Below are 13,709 nucleotides of genomic sequence, written 5' to 3' on the forward strand. Positions count from 1 at the left end.
AGAAATGCAGTTAAAATCACATGTGAGTAAATTTGTTCACTTGAAAATCATGGAGGCAACGGATGTAATCATAATATTAATGTTTCAACACCAGGGCTCATTATCGGCCATCAGAGGAGAAGTTGGTGTCTTATTGAGGCGTTGGAGTAACAAATCCCCGTAAATGAATTTGTAGTCACTCATTGTGCAGAAGATCTGTGGATTCAAAACTTTCCACTACATGCGTTTCAATTACAAATTTGCTGAAAACCTTGTTTTAATGTTTAAAAAACACAATTTCACAATTAGTGTTTCCCTTAAACAATAAATTTAATTAAAGTCACATGAATCGGTTTGTTCACACAGTAAGTCATTAAAAAACACTCTGCACCATCATCTTCCTACCACTTCCTGTCATCTTTTTTGTCGTTTCCGACAGTGGAAACATCTGGTTGTTGATCACGTCAACCTAGCAACAAAACTATCTATCAAAAAAAATTTTTTTTTTTTTTTTTCCAAATTGTTGTGTTTCCATTAAACAAATTTATTTTCCTAATTCCAATTCGCACAATTTTATGGTTATCGAGAACGCAGCTACTGACAAACTCTACTTTTGATCAATTTTGCGATGCACATTGTCCAAAGAAGCGCTTTGTTGCTGTATACAAACTGGACTGACTGATGTGTTGCAAAAAAAACATTGTTTCCATTATAATTTTGCTAAATGCACCAACTTTGACACAGTAGAAAAAACCCACCTCATCCTAGCACAAAAAATAAGAAAACTTCTCAAAAAAAATTTTGTTTTATCGAAATCATTCCATTCCATTAACCAAATGTATTTTTATAAATCAAATTTGCACAATCTTTTGGTCAACAACATGAATGTAAGGAACTTCCAGAGGTATTAAAATGTTTGCTCAACATTATATTTCTAAATTCGGTGTGGTGTAAAGTAAGACTATAATGTGAAGGGACGTTTCACCATTTCCCTCCAGTACACACAGACTCACACACACGCACACGCACACACACACACACACACACACACACACACACGCATGCACGCACGCACAGGCTTCTTCATGGGACTGGCTGGAGCTGTGAAAACTAAACAAAGCTAATCGCATTACTATCCTCTAAATGAGATCCAGACGCGTCCAGAGAAGTCTCCCATCATCTCTCTTGTTCCTTATGCGCCCCCCCCCCCCTCACCCCACACCCAGTCATCATCCACCCTCCTCCCTTGCATCGCCCTTTGTGAGTTTCTTCCTCCCGTTTCCTCTGTTCTGTTCTCTGATGTCTTTTTGGTGTGTTTACTGCCCAGCTATATCTGTGTTTCCACTCGGTCGAGCTGTGTTCTTCATTAATTGGGCCATGCAGAGGGAGCATCGTTAAAACACCATGTACAGAATGGACCGTTCTCCCTCAGGGCCCAGAGGAACTCCTGAGGAACCTCAGACCACCATGGGAACAAGCAACCATGATCAGAACAAACTGTGTCGGAGCAATTGCAGTTCATGTAGGCTGATGGATGCACAAAACCACTTAAGTATAGTAGGCACAGTTAGATTTACAGATAATTGTACTTTCTTAAAGGGGCAGTATTATGTATTTTCCAGCCACAGAGAGCCATTTTATAGGACAATAAAGTAACAATGTTTCATTCAGTTGTTATAAAAATGCTATATATATCAAATATGACTTAAAAGAAATTTGACTTTGTAAATTAGCGCCCTGAAACTGTCCTCTGTCTCTTTAAAAACTTTCTGATTTACTGAAACTCCGCCTTCAGGAAGTCTGAGGAGGAGCTTCATCCTACAAGGCGGGGCTAGGTCCATCCAGGCATTTGGCACAGCTGAATGGTTAGAGAACTTCTGAAACGTGCATGAATGAATCAAGTCAACACCCCAAGTAGGTTTTTAGATGAGGGAATAACATTATAACATGATGTAAGGCTCAAAAAAAGTCAATTTTAAATAATACTGCTCTAGCTGTGCCTAACTGGTCAATTTTACATGCCAAATTTAAAATGTTGGATTATTGTTGTATGTGCGTTTTTTTTTTCACTTCACACATTCAGACAGACTGTACTGCCTGCCTCCATGCAGCGTCTGCACATCCAAACATGAAGCTAATGCCAAGTTAGGTGGAAGCGAACGGGTGAATAAACAGACAAACAGGAACTCACAGAGGACACATGACAGCACACAGAGCAGTGGACACATAGCGACTCGCATGCAAACACACACACACACACACACACACACACACACACACACCCCCACACACACACACACACACACACACACACACACACACACACACACACACACCCACACACACACACACACACACATACAGAGGATACATAGCCCCTGCTTGCTGTGTGATGCATTAATAATTGATCCATCATTCTTGGTCTGCCCCCATCAGTGGGCTGTGCTTCTTGTGCGCATTTAAAAGTAGGAATTATTGTTCTCATTTCCACATTAAAATTCCATCTCCCAGAGACGAGCTTTCATGTGGCCGACTGGTGGCTTGGCTCATGTCTGAGTGTGCCCATCTGTACAAACGCACACTCACGTCTCCGGCTCCTCTCATCAGCGCTCGCACGGGGCCTGCACGCATGGATGCATGCGCGCGCACGCACACTCACGGGGAAGCGCGTGCGCGCACAGTAATCCCATTGTCCCGCACCACGGTGAGACTTAATGGTTGACGCAGCCGGCCTGAGCCGCTTGATTTAAAAACGGTTCCAGGTTCCGCCCCTGGCACGCTCTGAGGGAAACCCCCTGTGTCTGACTCATCCATGTCATCCACACTGACACTGTCAGGGTTTTTTTATTTTTTTTTTAGTTATCTTTTAAAAATGCTACGTAAGCAGACAGTTCATCAAAAACACTTAAAATGTGAGGATTACTGAAGCAACATGTTCGGTTTAGAACTTTGATGTTAATTCAGCCGTTATTTTACTAATTAAAGACGATCTATTGAACTGATATATTGTATTTACAGACCTTTAAATCCCAGAACAGGATAAAAAACGGACTTATTCCATATCTGCCCATAATTCTGCATTCATTTTAGCGGGCATTGAAAAACACTTGGTGCAACAAACACTGCAACAGGAAATGACTGGATGGAGGTACAATAAAAAGCACTTCACACCAAGGCAGTGCCAGAACCGCTGGTACACAGGAGCTTGAAGACCAAAAGTTTCAGTTTTCTTTTCATAGGACAGCAGAGGAGGTTGAGTGCTGGATGTATGGAAAACCAAAAGGGTCACATTTCTGATGACTGCTGCAACAACAGTCCAGTAGCCACAGCTGGTGACAGGCTAGTGATGTGCAATCAAACAGGATGAAATGTTCACAAGTTTTGTAAATTTGAACAGAAAAATGTTTCTAGTGGTGCAGCTTTTAAAGAGTTTCCTCTCAGTGGGAAGGTCCTGGGTTTAAATCCTGACAGGTGCTGTCCTCTGTGAACGTTTGCATGTCTTCCCGGTATACATCCACATTCATGTGTGTTACGTTACCAGGATATTCTAAGTTTACACACATGATTGTTTGTCCTGTGAGTCTCTGTGCTGCTCCATGATAAACTGACCACCAGCATTAGAAAATAAAGACAGAGCGTTTCAGCCTCAATAGCTTCAGGTTTTCTATACTAAAGTCGTTACATTTGTTTTCAGTGATGAGGCCTGGAATCTGGGCGTAGTGATGGACTCAAACCTGAACCCTGAGAGTCACATAAAAACAGTTACAAAGTCGGCCTTCTGTCACTTTGAACTGCCTGGCTGCGAATAAGCTTGACTTGTTTTGATTACAGACCGATTTTTAAGGGCCTTCTGCTAAAAGAGTGTGGCTTCATGACAAGCCACCTGCTGTGGGAAGAAGGTCTTTGTCACCAACCAGTGGTGGCTGGTGACTGGGAGCATCAGTTTACTTTTAATAGACCGTTTACAAACTGTCCTCTCTGATCTGCTCCACACTCCAGCGAACAGCTGGATGCGACGCTTTGACCCCTCCTGACCTGTGAGACGTGGCACCGTTAACTGTTCGCTGATTGAAGCTGTAAAGTACAGGTCTGCTCTCATCCGCTCTATAAAAGCTTCCAAACCCTTATAATTGAAATAAACAATATCTTCCAGCTAATTACTGGGCTGAGCTAATTAAAGAAAGGCCGCGGTGCTTTAAATACACCGCTGGGACGCAAGAATGCAGGACACAATTCAAACAGGGAGAAAATAGCTAGGACTCTGTATAATTTTGGTCATAGACCGCATGGGGAAAAAATGTATAATTTAAGCCAAAAATTATTCATTTAGCATAAACGCTTGTTTGAAAAAAAAAAAAAATGCATTCATTTGGAAGATGCTTGTGAGCGAGGTTTGCGTGAGGCTGTTTCACGCTGGCCGTGCGCGAACGCGTTCTTGTATTAGCTCTGGTCGTTTTTTTAAGGTGAATTCCGCTCCAGTCGGCTCAGTGATGTCTCCCTCAGCCTCGCCTTTGATGGGCCCGGCGTTGAGCACTGATGTGGCTCCTAGTTGTCAGCACATTGTCTACTGAGACAGACAGAGACCTCCGTTTGGCAACAGAACACTGAGGTTACAAGTGTGACTAACAGCGTTCGTCTGTAAACCTTCCCCTAACTGTGGAGCGGGCTGCTCAGGCCGCTAGCGTAGGGTAATGGCTGTCTGAGTGATTGTTTTGTGGCTGTTTACTGCAGCTCTGAAGTTTACAACCTGGAGCAGAAAAAGCTCAGAGCAAGATTTCTTTTTTTTTTTTTTTAAATCAAGTGAAGGAGTAACTAAGTAACCGTTTTGCATTCGGCAAACATCTGTAGTTATAAGACTGAGTTGAACCTCAGCACAGCAAACAGCTTCTGGTTGATATGCATCAAGAAATTAGGTGATTGGAAACTTAAAATTCTGATCCCGTACCGAAGTGCTACCAGGTTGTCCTGACAACCGTCATCACTGATAAAGGGTTAAAATGAAGTGCAAGGAAGTAAGAGACTATACTTCTAAAATTTATTTTGTTCATGTCAGGTTTTCCTTAACATTACTAAACAAAAAATTGCATAAACTCCCACAATAAAGGAGGAGTAGTGTACATAAAATGTAAATAACTCAAATTATGACACAACTAGAACAGAGAGTCTGGACAATTTACCAAAATATTTTTTCCCACTAATCCAGATCTTTTCACATTTTGCAAACTTCAGACTATCTGAAAACGTCGTTCTTTCCATTCCATATTAAATCATATTTGTTCTGATGTTTTGATCCAGGGACGGACATTTTTTTATTTATTTATTTTTTTTGCAGAACAGTTTCGTTGTGATAGCTTTACGGTCCAAGAAACTATACTTAAAGCTGTATTGCACAATTATACATTCTAGACATGTTGAGATGTGTCTGAATGACATTTAGGCTGCATGAGAGCGAGAGAGAGCAAGACTTTCAGCAGATAACAGCAAAACTATGCAGGATGCGACAAAGTAACTCCGGTTTATTAGTTTCAGCTTTTGACCTGTAAATCTGGATTAAAGAATGACTAGAGTCTTTAGAGAGTGATATGTTATACACACACTTTAGTGTGAATTTCAAGATACATCAGAGGTGGAGGCTGTATGTGCTGAGCCTGTTTCAGGATGGATGGAGAAGAAATAAGAGCTAAAGACCCAGTGGTATTAAAGGGATTAGCTGCCATAACAGAAGCCTTCAGCTGTTATGAAAATGCTACACATCAAATTTGACTTAAAAGAAATTGGACTTTGTAGTTTAATGCTAAATTGGGTCTCTGTCTCTTTAAAAGCTCCTGCTCTAAATGAAGCTCTGCCTTGAGGAAGTCATCACAACATGGCTCCTCTATTAACCCTTTAACAACATTTTACCAGCATTGCTCTGAGAAGTAGCTCCTATAACGAGCTCAGCAGATGTTCAACCAGCTGTTTGCTAAATGTTGCTGGCTAGTCTGAAGGAGCTGAGTGGGGAAGCTTGGAAACTGCAGTCCTGAGGAGGAGCTGCGTTGCAAAGACAGAGCTAGGTCCACCCAGGTGTTTTACACAGCTTAATGGTTGTCATGGAGATTCAATGATTTCTCAAACATGCATGAAAGAATCAAATAATCACTCACACAGGAATGTTTTTGATGAAAATTAAAAATCGATATTAAATAACTGGATCTTTAAAAAAGACTAATGAGTTACAGGCAGTTTATTAGTTTGGCAAAAGCTATAATTCTGATTTGAGGATTATTCTAATCAGAAATATAGCTTCAGCTACAAATAAGACAAGCTATAGCAAATTAGTGATTTGAAAGACACTTTTTGCAGTTTACAAAATCTGTGCATATAAATATGTCTGCACGCTGAAACAAGAATTAAATGGGACAACATGAACACACACACACACACACACACACACACACACACACACACACGCAGTGTTAGGAGATTTCAAACAGATGGGGATCTCCCAGCGTCCTCAGCCAGCTCCAGCAGCTCTGCTGCCCCCCCATCACTCTGCTGTCCCGTTTTATAACGTTGTGAGGCAACTTCTCCAGATGGAATATTCTGCATACTTGAGAGAAGACAGCAGTAAATGACACTGTCCTGCTGCAATGACTACCATGTGTGCGACAATAAATTACAGCGTTTTCTCTGCTTCATAAACATTCTCACACGTACCCCGCACACAGTGTATTTTTGTCTTGCGAGGACATTCCTGTCCAGCTCTTTGTTGACTCTTTAATGACTTTCACAGCCCCTGTCTGTGTCTCTGGTATGTTTTTCAAGCTTTCTCGTGCTTGTTGCCACTGTAACAATGTCTGCTCTCTGTACACACCACTTCACATCACACACTCCCCTCAGATCGTTGCTGAGAGGGGCGCTGTCCTGTCTTGAATGCTGAGTTGTGAGTACTGTAGCTCACACAGAGAGAACGCGGTTTCTATTCAGCTTTGTCTTCTTAAAAGAAGCTTCTTTCAGACGTTTTCTGTCATTTTACTGTTCTAGGAGTTAAAAAGGAATAAAAACCAGCATTTACCGTGTTTATTGACACTCCTGGTGACTAAGCTTATGCTTTACATCAAGGATGAATGGGTTAGAAAGCACTTTAAGCTAACTGGGAAGCAAAGATGGGAATCGGGAGGGTACACTTCAAAAACACCAAACCTTACCAAGTATTTTTGTTCTAGTTTCTAGTGCAAATAGCTTAGTACACGTGAAATAAGACAAAAAGGTAATTTTTAGAAAGAAACAGGAGCTCATTTTAAGTCAATAATGCCTTAATATTGATGAAAAAGTCCTGATTCCACTGGCAGATTATTTCATTTATAACACAGGAAATTTACATGTTATTAGTGCATTCGATGAGTTTGAAGCTGTTTAATGGCCTATCCAAAGAAAAATGTTGTCTGTAAGCAACTTAGTAACCGATTCATAAATAAGCCTAGTGTCATTGGTAATTTGAAAGTCTCCCATTTGGTCTGGCTGCTGTTTTGAAATCAATATTTTCTGTCTTCCTGATGTCTATATTTTGTGAAGTGCACCAGTCCCTCCTGCAGTCAAACACTCACACACAACGATGCTGCTGCCACCACACTTCACAGCTTTTTAGTCCAAAAATGAAGGCGTTTGTCCCTTAGAGTATTTGTAAACAGTAATTCATCATTTTATGTTAATGTCATAATACTGGCTTCTTCCTTCCTGAATGCCCTTTCATCCCATATTGGGTCACCACTAGTAACCACTAGCAGCAGCTGTGTTTGCATTGCAGATGTGCGCAACATTCTGTCAATTTTCCACTAACGTTGAAAAAGAAAATCAATTAAATAAAACAAATTTATGTTGCAAAATAAATAATTTTGCAATTGGGATGCTTCAATGAAATGAGAAACATAATTAAAATCAGACATGAATGAGCGATAAGTTATTAAAAGACAAGCCCGTATCATCCTCCGATGCAATTCCTGTCATCTTCTTCTTCATGGTTTTGTGCCGGTTGCAACATCAGCTGCCCTGTGATGCAAAGCGTTTCCATTGCAATTTTGCAAAATAAGCCAGTTTCAATATGGCCACAAAACCTCACCTCATTTTAGCATCAAAACGTCTTATCAAAAAGCGAGACTACCGTGTTTCTATTAAGCAAATTTATTTTCAAAATGTCAAATTGAGCAATTATTTGGTCAATGGAAACGCAGCTGCAGACGCTTTCTTTGCATAGATGAATGCAGGATCTTTAAGAATCTGGAATTTGGACCTATGGCAACTTTAAGTTGACGTAAGACCCGGCAAACTGTGCCAGGAATAAAAACAGGCAGTGACAAAAGAAAATAACTTTTTTTTTTCATACCGTTTATTTATGAACTGTACCAAACGGCATAAGCTCATAAAACATACTTTGCGATAACAAAACCCTGAAGGAAGCTGATGTGAATGTGTGTGTGTGTGTGTGCGTGTGCGTGTGTGTGTGTGTGTGTGTGTGTGTGTGTGTGTGCGTGTGCGTGTGCGTGTGTGTGTGTGTGTGTAACTGACCGTGGGCCTGCGCGGCTGAGCTGTGGGAGTAGCCCAGCGCCAGCAGGGCCGTCTCCACCAGCTGGGAGAAGAGGATGTCCTTCCTGACCAGCACAAACTCGGCGTGCTCCTCCCTTCCCTCACACCCGTCGCCCTGAAGCCCCGCGTCCGACTGCTCCACCACGCAGAAGACGGGAATCATCAGACCTGTGGAGAGACGACAACAAGTTAAAGAGAACAACGAGGACTTCTCTTTAAAAGCCTGGCATTAATTGACGATCTTCCCGGCACAAATTGGTCTCCTCAGATGAGAAACATGTGGAGCGCATCTGGTGTCGGTGAAGCTTGAGATCACTTGCTTTTTTTTTTTTTTTCCTTCTTGCTTTCACTTGTAATGTATTGGTACACCTCAGACCCCCCTGTAGTCAAGGCAGTAACATCAGATAAATAAGACAGAGCAGTTTTAGAAAGCACCGTTCAGCTGCTTAACGGAATATTAGATAGGCATTCATAGGAATGACTCCTCTCACAGATATGCAAAGCCAATACACAAAACAGTCACTGTGATAACAGCAGCTGCCCTCATTAGGGCATTAATAACCGTTATGATGCTAAATGTCCTCTAATGCTCTCCATGCAGGTCACATATTTTACCCAGCCGTCACCGGCCTCCAGGTGGACCACATCGAGTCCAAATCAGACTGTTCAGACACCCGGGTGCCTCGCAAACGTTTACTGGAACTGGAGCGAATGGACTACTGACAACTTAATGCCCTTCCAGTCTGAGTCACTTTCATTTCTCGGTGCACAAAACAGGGTTCAGCCTAGGCTACGGACACGCTAAAGCTTTCATCCATGCAGAGCATGTCAAAGAGCAACGCTGGTCTCATCTAACCAAAGCGCTTCAGTCCTCACGTCTGCTGAGTCCCCAACATGGCTTGTTGTAAACTTTTAACAAAATGTCTAATAGCTTAATTGTTGCCTTTCTCCGTGAAGAATCGACTGGAGTCACTGGGCGTCCACAGGCTGGCCCACGCCACCACACGTGGCGCTTTGCGTGTTAGCTAGCAGGTTCTAATTAGCTGCATTTCCATGGACCACAGAATTGCACAAATTGGAAGTACAAAAATAAATTTGCTTAATGGAAACGCAGCAATTAAAAAAAAAAAAGCTTTTTGATGAAAAGCTTTGCTGCTAAAATGAGGCTGTTTTTGGAAATTAGTGTACTTGGTAAAACTGAATGGAAACACTTCTGTTTTTTTTTTTTTTTTTGCATCGCCTGAGTCGTGTGATCAACAACTGGATGTTGATGCTGGCAGAAAAGATGAAGAAGAAAAGAAGTGGTAGGAAAATTATGATTTTTAAAAAAATGATTTATCACGTGAAAAAAACATTAATCTGTGATTTCTATTTGCGTTTCTTAGGTTATTGTCACACAGTGCAAACAGAAACAATTTGAAAAACTCGTTTTTCGAAAAAAAAAATTGGGATCATCAGGTGGATTTTTGGTCAAATCAAAATTGATTTATTCTGCAAAACTGCAACGGAAACACTTTTTTTCCCCGCATCATCCCAGTCACATGATCAACAACCAGACGTTGTTGCCACTAATGCAAACCAGGAAGAAGACGACAGGAAGTAGTTGGAGGTTGATGGGGCGGCATATTTTTTAAAGACTTATTGCGTGAGTAAGTTTATTCATGTTGGATTTTAATTGTGTTTGTTACTTAACAACAACATATTTAGGCACTGGCGGAATATGGAGAAAGTTTTGTGCACTTTTATACCGAGAACTCAGCTACTGTTGATCTACCACACTGATGTTTTGCATCTCGGCACAAAGTGAAACAGCTTAAGGGGATCGATTACCATGGCAACACACTGTCAATAACAGCGGAGAAACCTGCTCTTCAGGAAGAGTCTAATTCCCAAATTTCCTCTCCTCGGCTCTCTGCTCTCACACTAATGCCTCTGCTCCAATCTGGAGCTTTTTTCCTGAAAGGCTTTTGGTTTTGGGCCACCTGTCAACCGGCCGTTATTTAAAGTCCCCTGAAGAAATGATGGACTGGGAGCATTAGGCAGCGTCCCAGCTCTAATAATACAGGCGCTGGTGTTTTACCGTATGGCCAAGCAAACCCACACACATTCACGGTTCTCTCAAGTAAATGGTAAAGGGTTCAAGTCCACACACACACACGTACACACACACAGAGAGAGAGAGACCCCGATCCATCTCCTCCATTGTTTTAATCAGTCAATTCCGATATTTCTATTTCCTCCTCATTAATCACTCAGCTCCCAATCCTCCAGGCTCTCATGGAGTGAATTACACACTGGAGGACCGTGCCAATTGAAGTAAGTGAATTTCCCCCAACAGGGAAATATAACTGTCAACACGGAGCAGCTCCCTCCGACCCGCGCTCCTCTCCCTCCGTCTCTCTCCATCTCCAGCTCCAGCTCCGCCCGTCGTCTCCGGCATCTTGAGACTGGATGATCTGGTTTGGATGATGCGATGTTGCCTCAAAACCTCTAATCCCTCTAATATGTTGAGGGATGAGTGAGTGGAGATATTAAAATAAGATATGTGTGTCTTGGCAGGTTCGCAGTGCTGCAGCGTACGGCGGCTGGTGTGTGAGCTTGTAAGTCGGGGGGTATCTGCTGTGTGGCGCGGCCTACATGTGCGCGTTTGGCCCCCATCCTCGCAGCAGCCGTGTGGTTTTTGGGGGCGACACATGGAGTTTCCTGTGTTCAAAGTCAACCCGTCATTATTACAAGCCGTGGCTTCCACCGAGCGCAGGAAACCCCGTCCTTCTCCTGCCTCTCTCTCTCCACACGGTTTCTTCTCCTCCTCCTCCGTCTTCTCGTTCTTTCTGCTGTACCCCGGTCGCCGTGCTCAGACCTGACCCTCCTTGCCGATTTCTTAACTCTGCCTAACCACAGATGGATTATCTTCACAAACTCTTCAAACCCACAGAAAACGGTTTTGTTTTGTTGGAGGAAAAAGAAAAAAAAAACAGATCCGACGTCCGAGGAATATTCCGACATAAATTCTAAAATATATTTACATCAAATGGACCGCATAACGTCAAAATAAATTGATCGATTTTCATTATTGTGCTGCACGTTTCAAACTGTGTGCTCTCCAAGGTCTTTAGTCAGAATTTCCATGCTGTAGGATTTATAACACGCCTATAAAAGAAACCCTTCTGTCTCCTTTTTTTCCAGCCTTTAAAGACAAAGCTGCCAACAGAGACACTAAAATATTACATCTTTTCCTATACTGGGGCAGAATCCAGGATATTACACAATATTTCTGTGTTTTTTTTAATGCATCACAATGGACAAACTTAGATTTTAATGCTCTCACAGATGCTTGAAAACCCATGATTTATTTCCTATTAGAACACAAAGTCTAACTATTGGACTGGACAGCGAAGCATTTTAACATGCTAAAAGTTCAAAACCGAGTCAAACAGCTTGAATAATACTAAATATCATAGATGTGCATTGTTGGCACTAAATAAACTATTATTTGTGTGAATGCATCAAAATACAAACATCACAACCAGAAAGGAAAGAGACAGAAAAAACATAAGACAACATGCACATGTTAATGATATCATCCAAAGCAGAGATGCACTGTTCCGATATTAATATCTGCATTGGCTTCAACGCGTACTCTAGGCAGACTTCCAGAAGAAACATCTCAGCAGGAAACTGTGTTCCCATTAAAATGTAGCAGCAAGCCAAGAGTGTTGAGAGCCACCATAAGCAGCCACTGACAGGTGGAGAGGAAACGGGCTCATGAATCTAGCTAGCATTCTGTCCCATCGTGGGAAACATGGAACCTTTGAAGAGAAATGTAAGCAATATAGTATGAAATCTCAACCATCCTGGACAGCACAGGGGTCACAGCTTACACACAGTTCCCCTCAGTACATGGGAGCAGTTTCGATGTTTTGCCACCGTGCTTAAAAATAAAAAATAAATAATTACATCGTGATGCGTTTTCCAGCCAGATTGATGGATATCACAGGCTGTGATCATGCTTCCAACAACTCACCTCTGCTGGTTGTTCCTTCATGAATGTAAGCAAAGCTAAGCTTTGTGCTAAAGGCATCGCTAGACAAGCTCACATCTCACACACATATGAGTGACTGTATTTGTGTCTCTCTCAGCCAAATTCCTTATTTTGTAATGTTTTACATTTTGATTAAATGTGGACGTGACCCTCCTAAAGGCCACTGAAAACAAACTTTAATCTGGGCTAGCAATGTCACTTTCTTTCTTTTTTTCTGTAGAGCTGGTAAAGAGTGGAAAAGGACAGGAAGTATTCATGATGCAACATTTATTCATAAAGTGAAAGGACAGGTAAAAACCGAGACATTTCTGCAAAAGCATGACAGCACCGACACGGAGGCACTCACATGAACAACTGCACACAAGGAGGAAACAACTTTCGCAGTTAATGCTGGGATCGATAACCCAGAGTGACTTGTATAAATCTTGTTTATATGGAGCAATCTCCTTTATTTGGTAAGCCTGTGTTATACAGTTCCCCCCTGACTTATAGATTAACAGCTCAGGGCTCTCAAAGCACGACAGCGTGGAACACGGAGCCAAACTCGACCCATGTGGCTCGCAGCGCAGCCAGCGGCTGTCTGTGGGTTTGGAGTACAACGCTGCTAAAAACCTTCTGGCAGAAGGAAAGCATGAAAAAAAATCATCGTATGTCATTCATTTATGACAGTTCTCCTCACCATGCTGCAGATTTCATTTGTAGAAGATAACTAATACCAAGTATCTTCACTGTTACTTCAGCCTCTACAGTGAAGCTGACAGATTTCTCTGTCAGCTCTACGGTTACCTCCAAGGGGCCGCGGCGGGGCTCCGTTGTGGCGCGTTCGTGGCCCGGTGGGGCTCCCGTTCAGCTCCAGTCGGCTTTTCTTTCCTGGCGGCGGGAGCCCGCTAAGGTCCGGACTGCCGCCCCTCCGCTCGGGACTGCCCTGGGCGACGGGACTGTCCCCTCCTCGCTCCATCCTCCTCCACACCCCCAACGGAGCTCCAGTCAGAGACAAAGAGTCTGAAGGGATTCAACAGAAAAGCCAAGGAATCAGGAATCCAGTGGATTTTTTTTGTGTGTGTGTGTGTATATATTTTTTTGTTAGTGTATTTTGCAGAACTACAATGGAAACAGTTTTGTTGCA

At 42.3% G+C, this 13,709-nt stretch overlaps 1 protein-coding gene across 4 annotated transcripts in view; it reads right to left on the bottom strand.

Annotated features, from left to right (window-relative positions):
* The window catches only part of satb2 (SATB homeobox 2), a 63,990-nt gene that overhangs the window by 33,664 nt on the left and 16,617 nt on the right, over positions 1 to 13,709 (bottom strand). For all 4 annotated transcript variants that reach the window (XM_014989752.2, XM_014989750.2, XM_014989749.2 and 1 more), the window contains exons 2-3: positions 13,370 to 13,585; positions 8,524 to 8,709 (exon numbers count right to left, since the gene is read on the bottom strand). In XM_014989752.2, the coding sequence (XP_014845238.2) occupies positions 8,524 to 8,709; positions 13,370 to 13,541 (358 nt within the window). In that variant the 5' untranslated portion in view covers positions 13,542 to 13,585. The remainder of the gene's footprint in view (positions 1 to 8,523; positions 8,710 to 13,369; positions 13,586 to 13,709) is intronic.

This window comes from Poecilia mexicana, unplaced genomic scaffold (genome assembly GCF_051168715.1).
Source record: "Poecilia mexicana isolate PSO_F unplaced genomic scaffold, ASM5116871v1 scaffold_2, whole genome shotgun sequence".
NCBI classification, from domain to species: domain Eukaryota; kingdom Metazoa; phylum Chordata; class Actinopteri; order Cyprinodontiformes; family Poeciliidae; genus Poecilia; species Poecilia mexicana.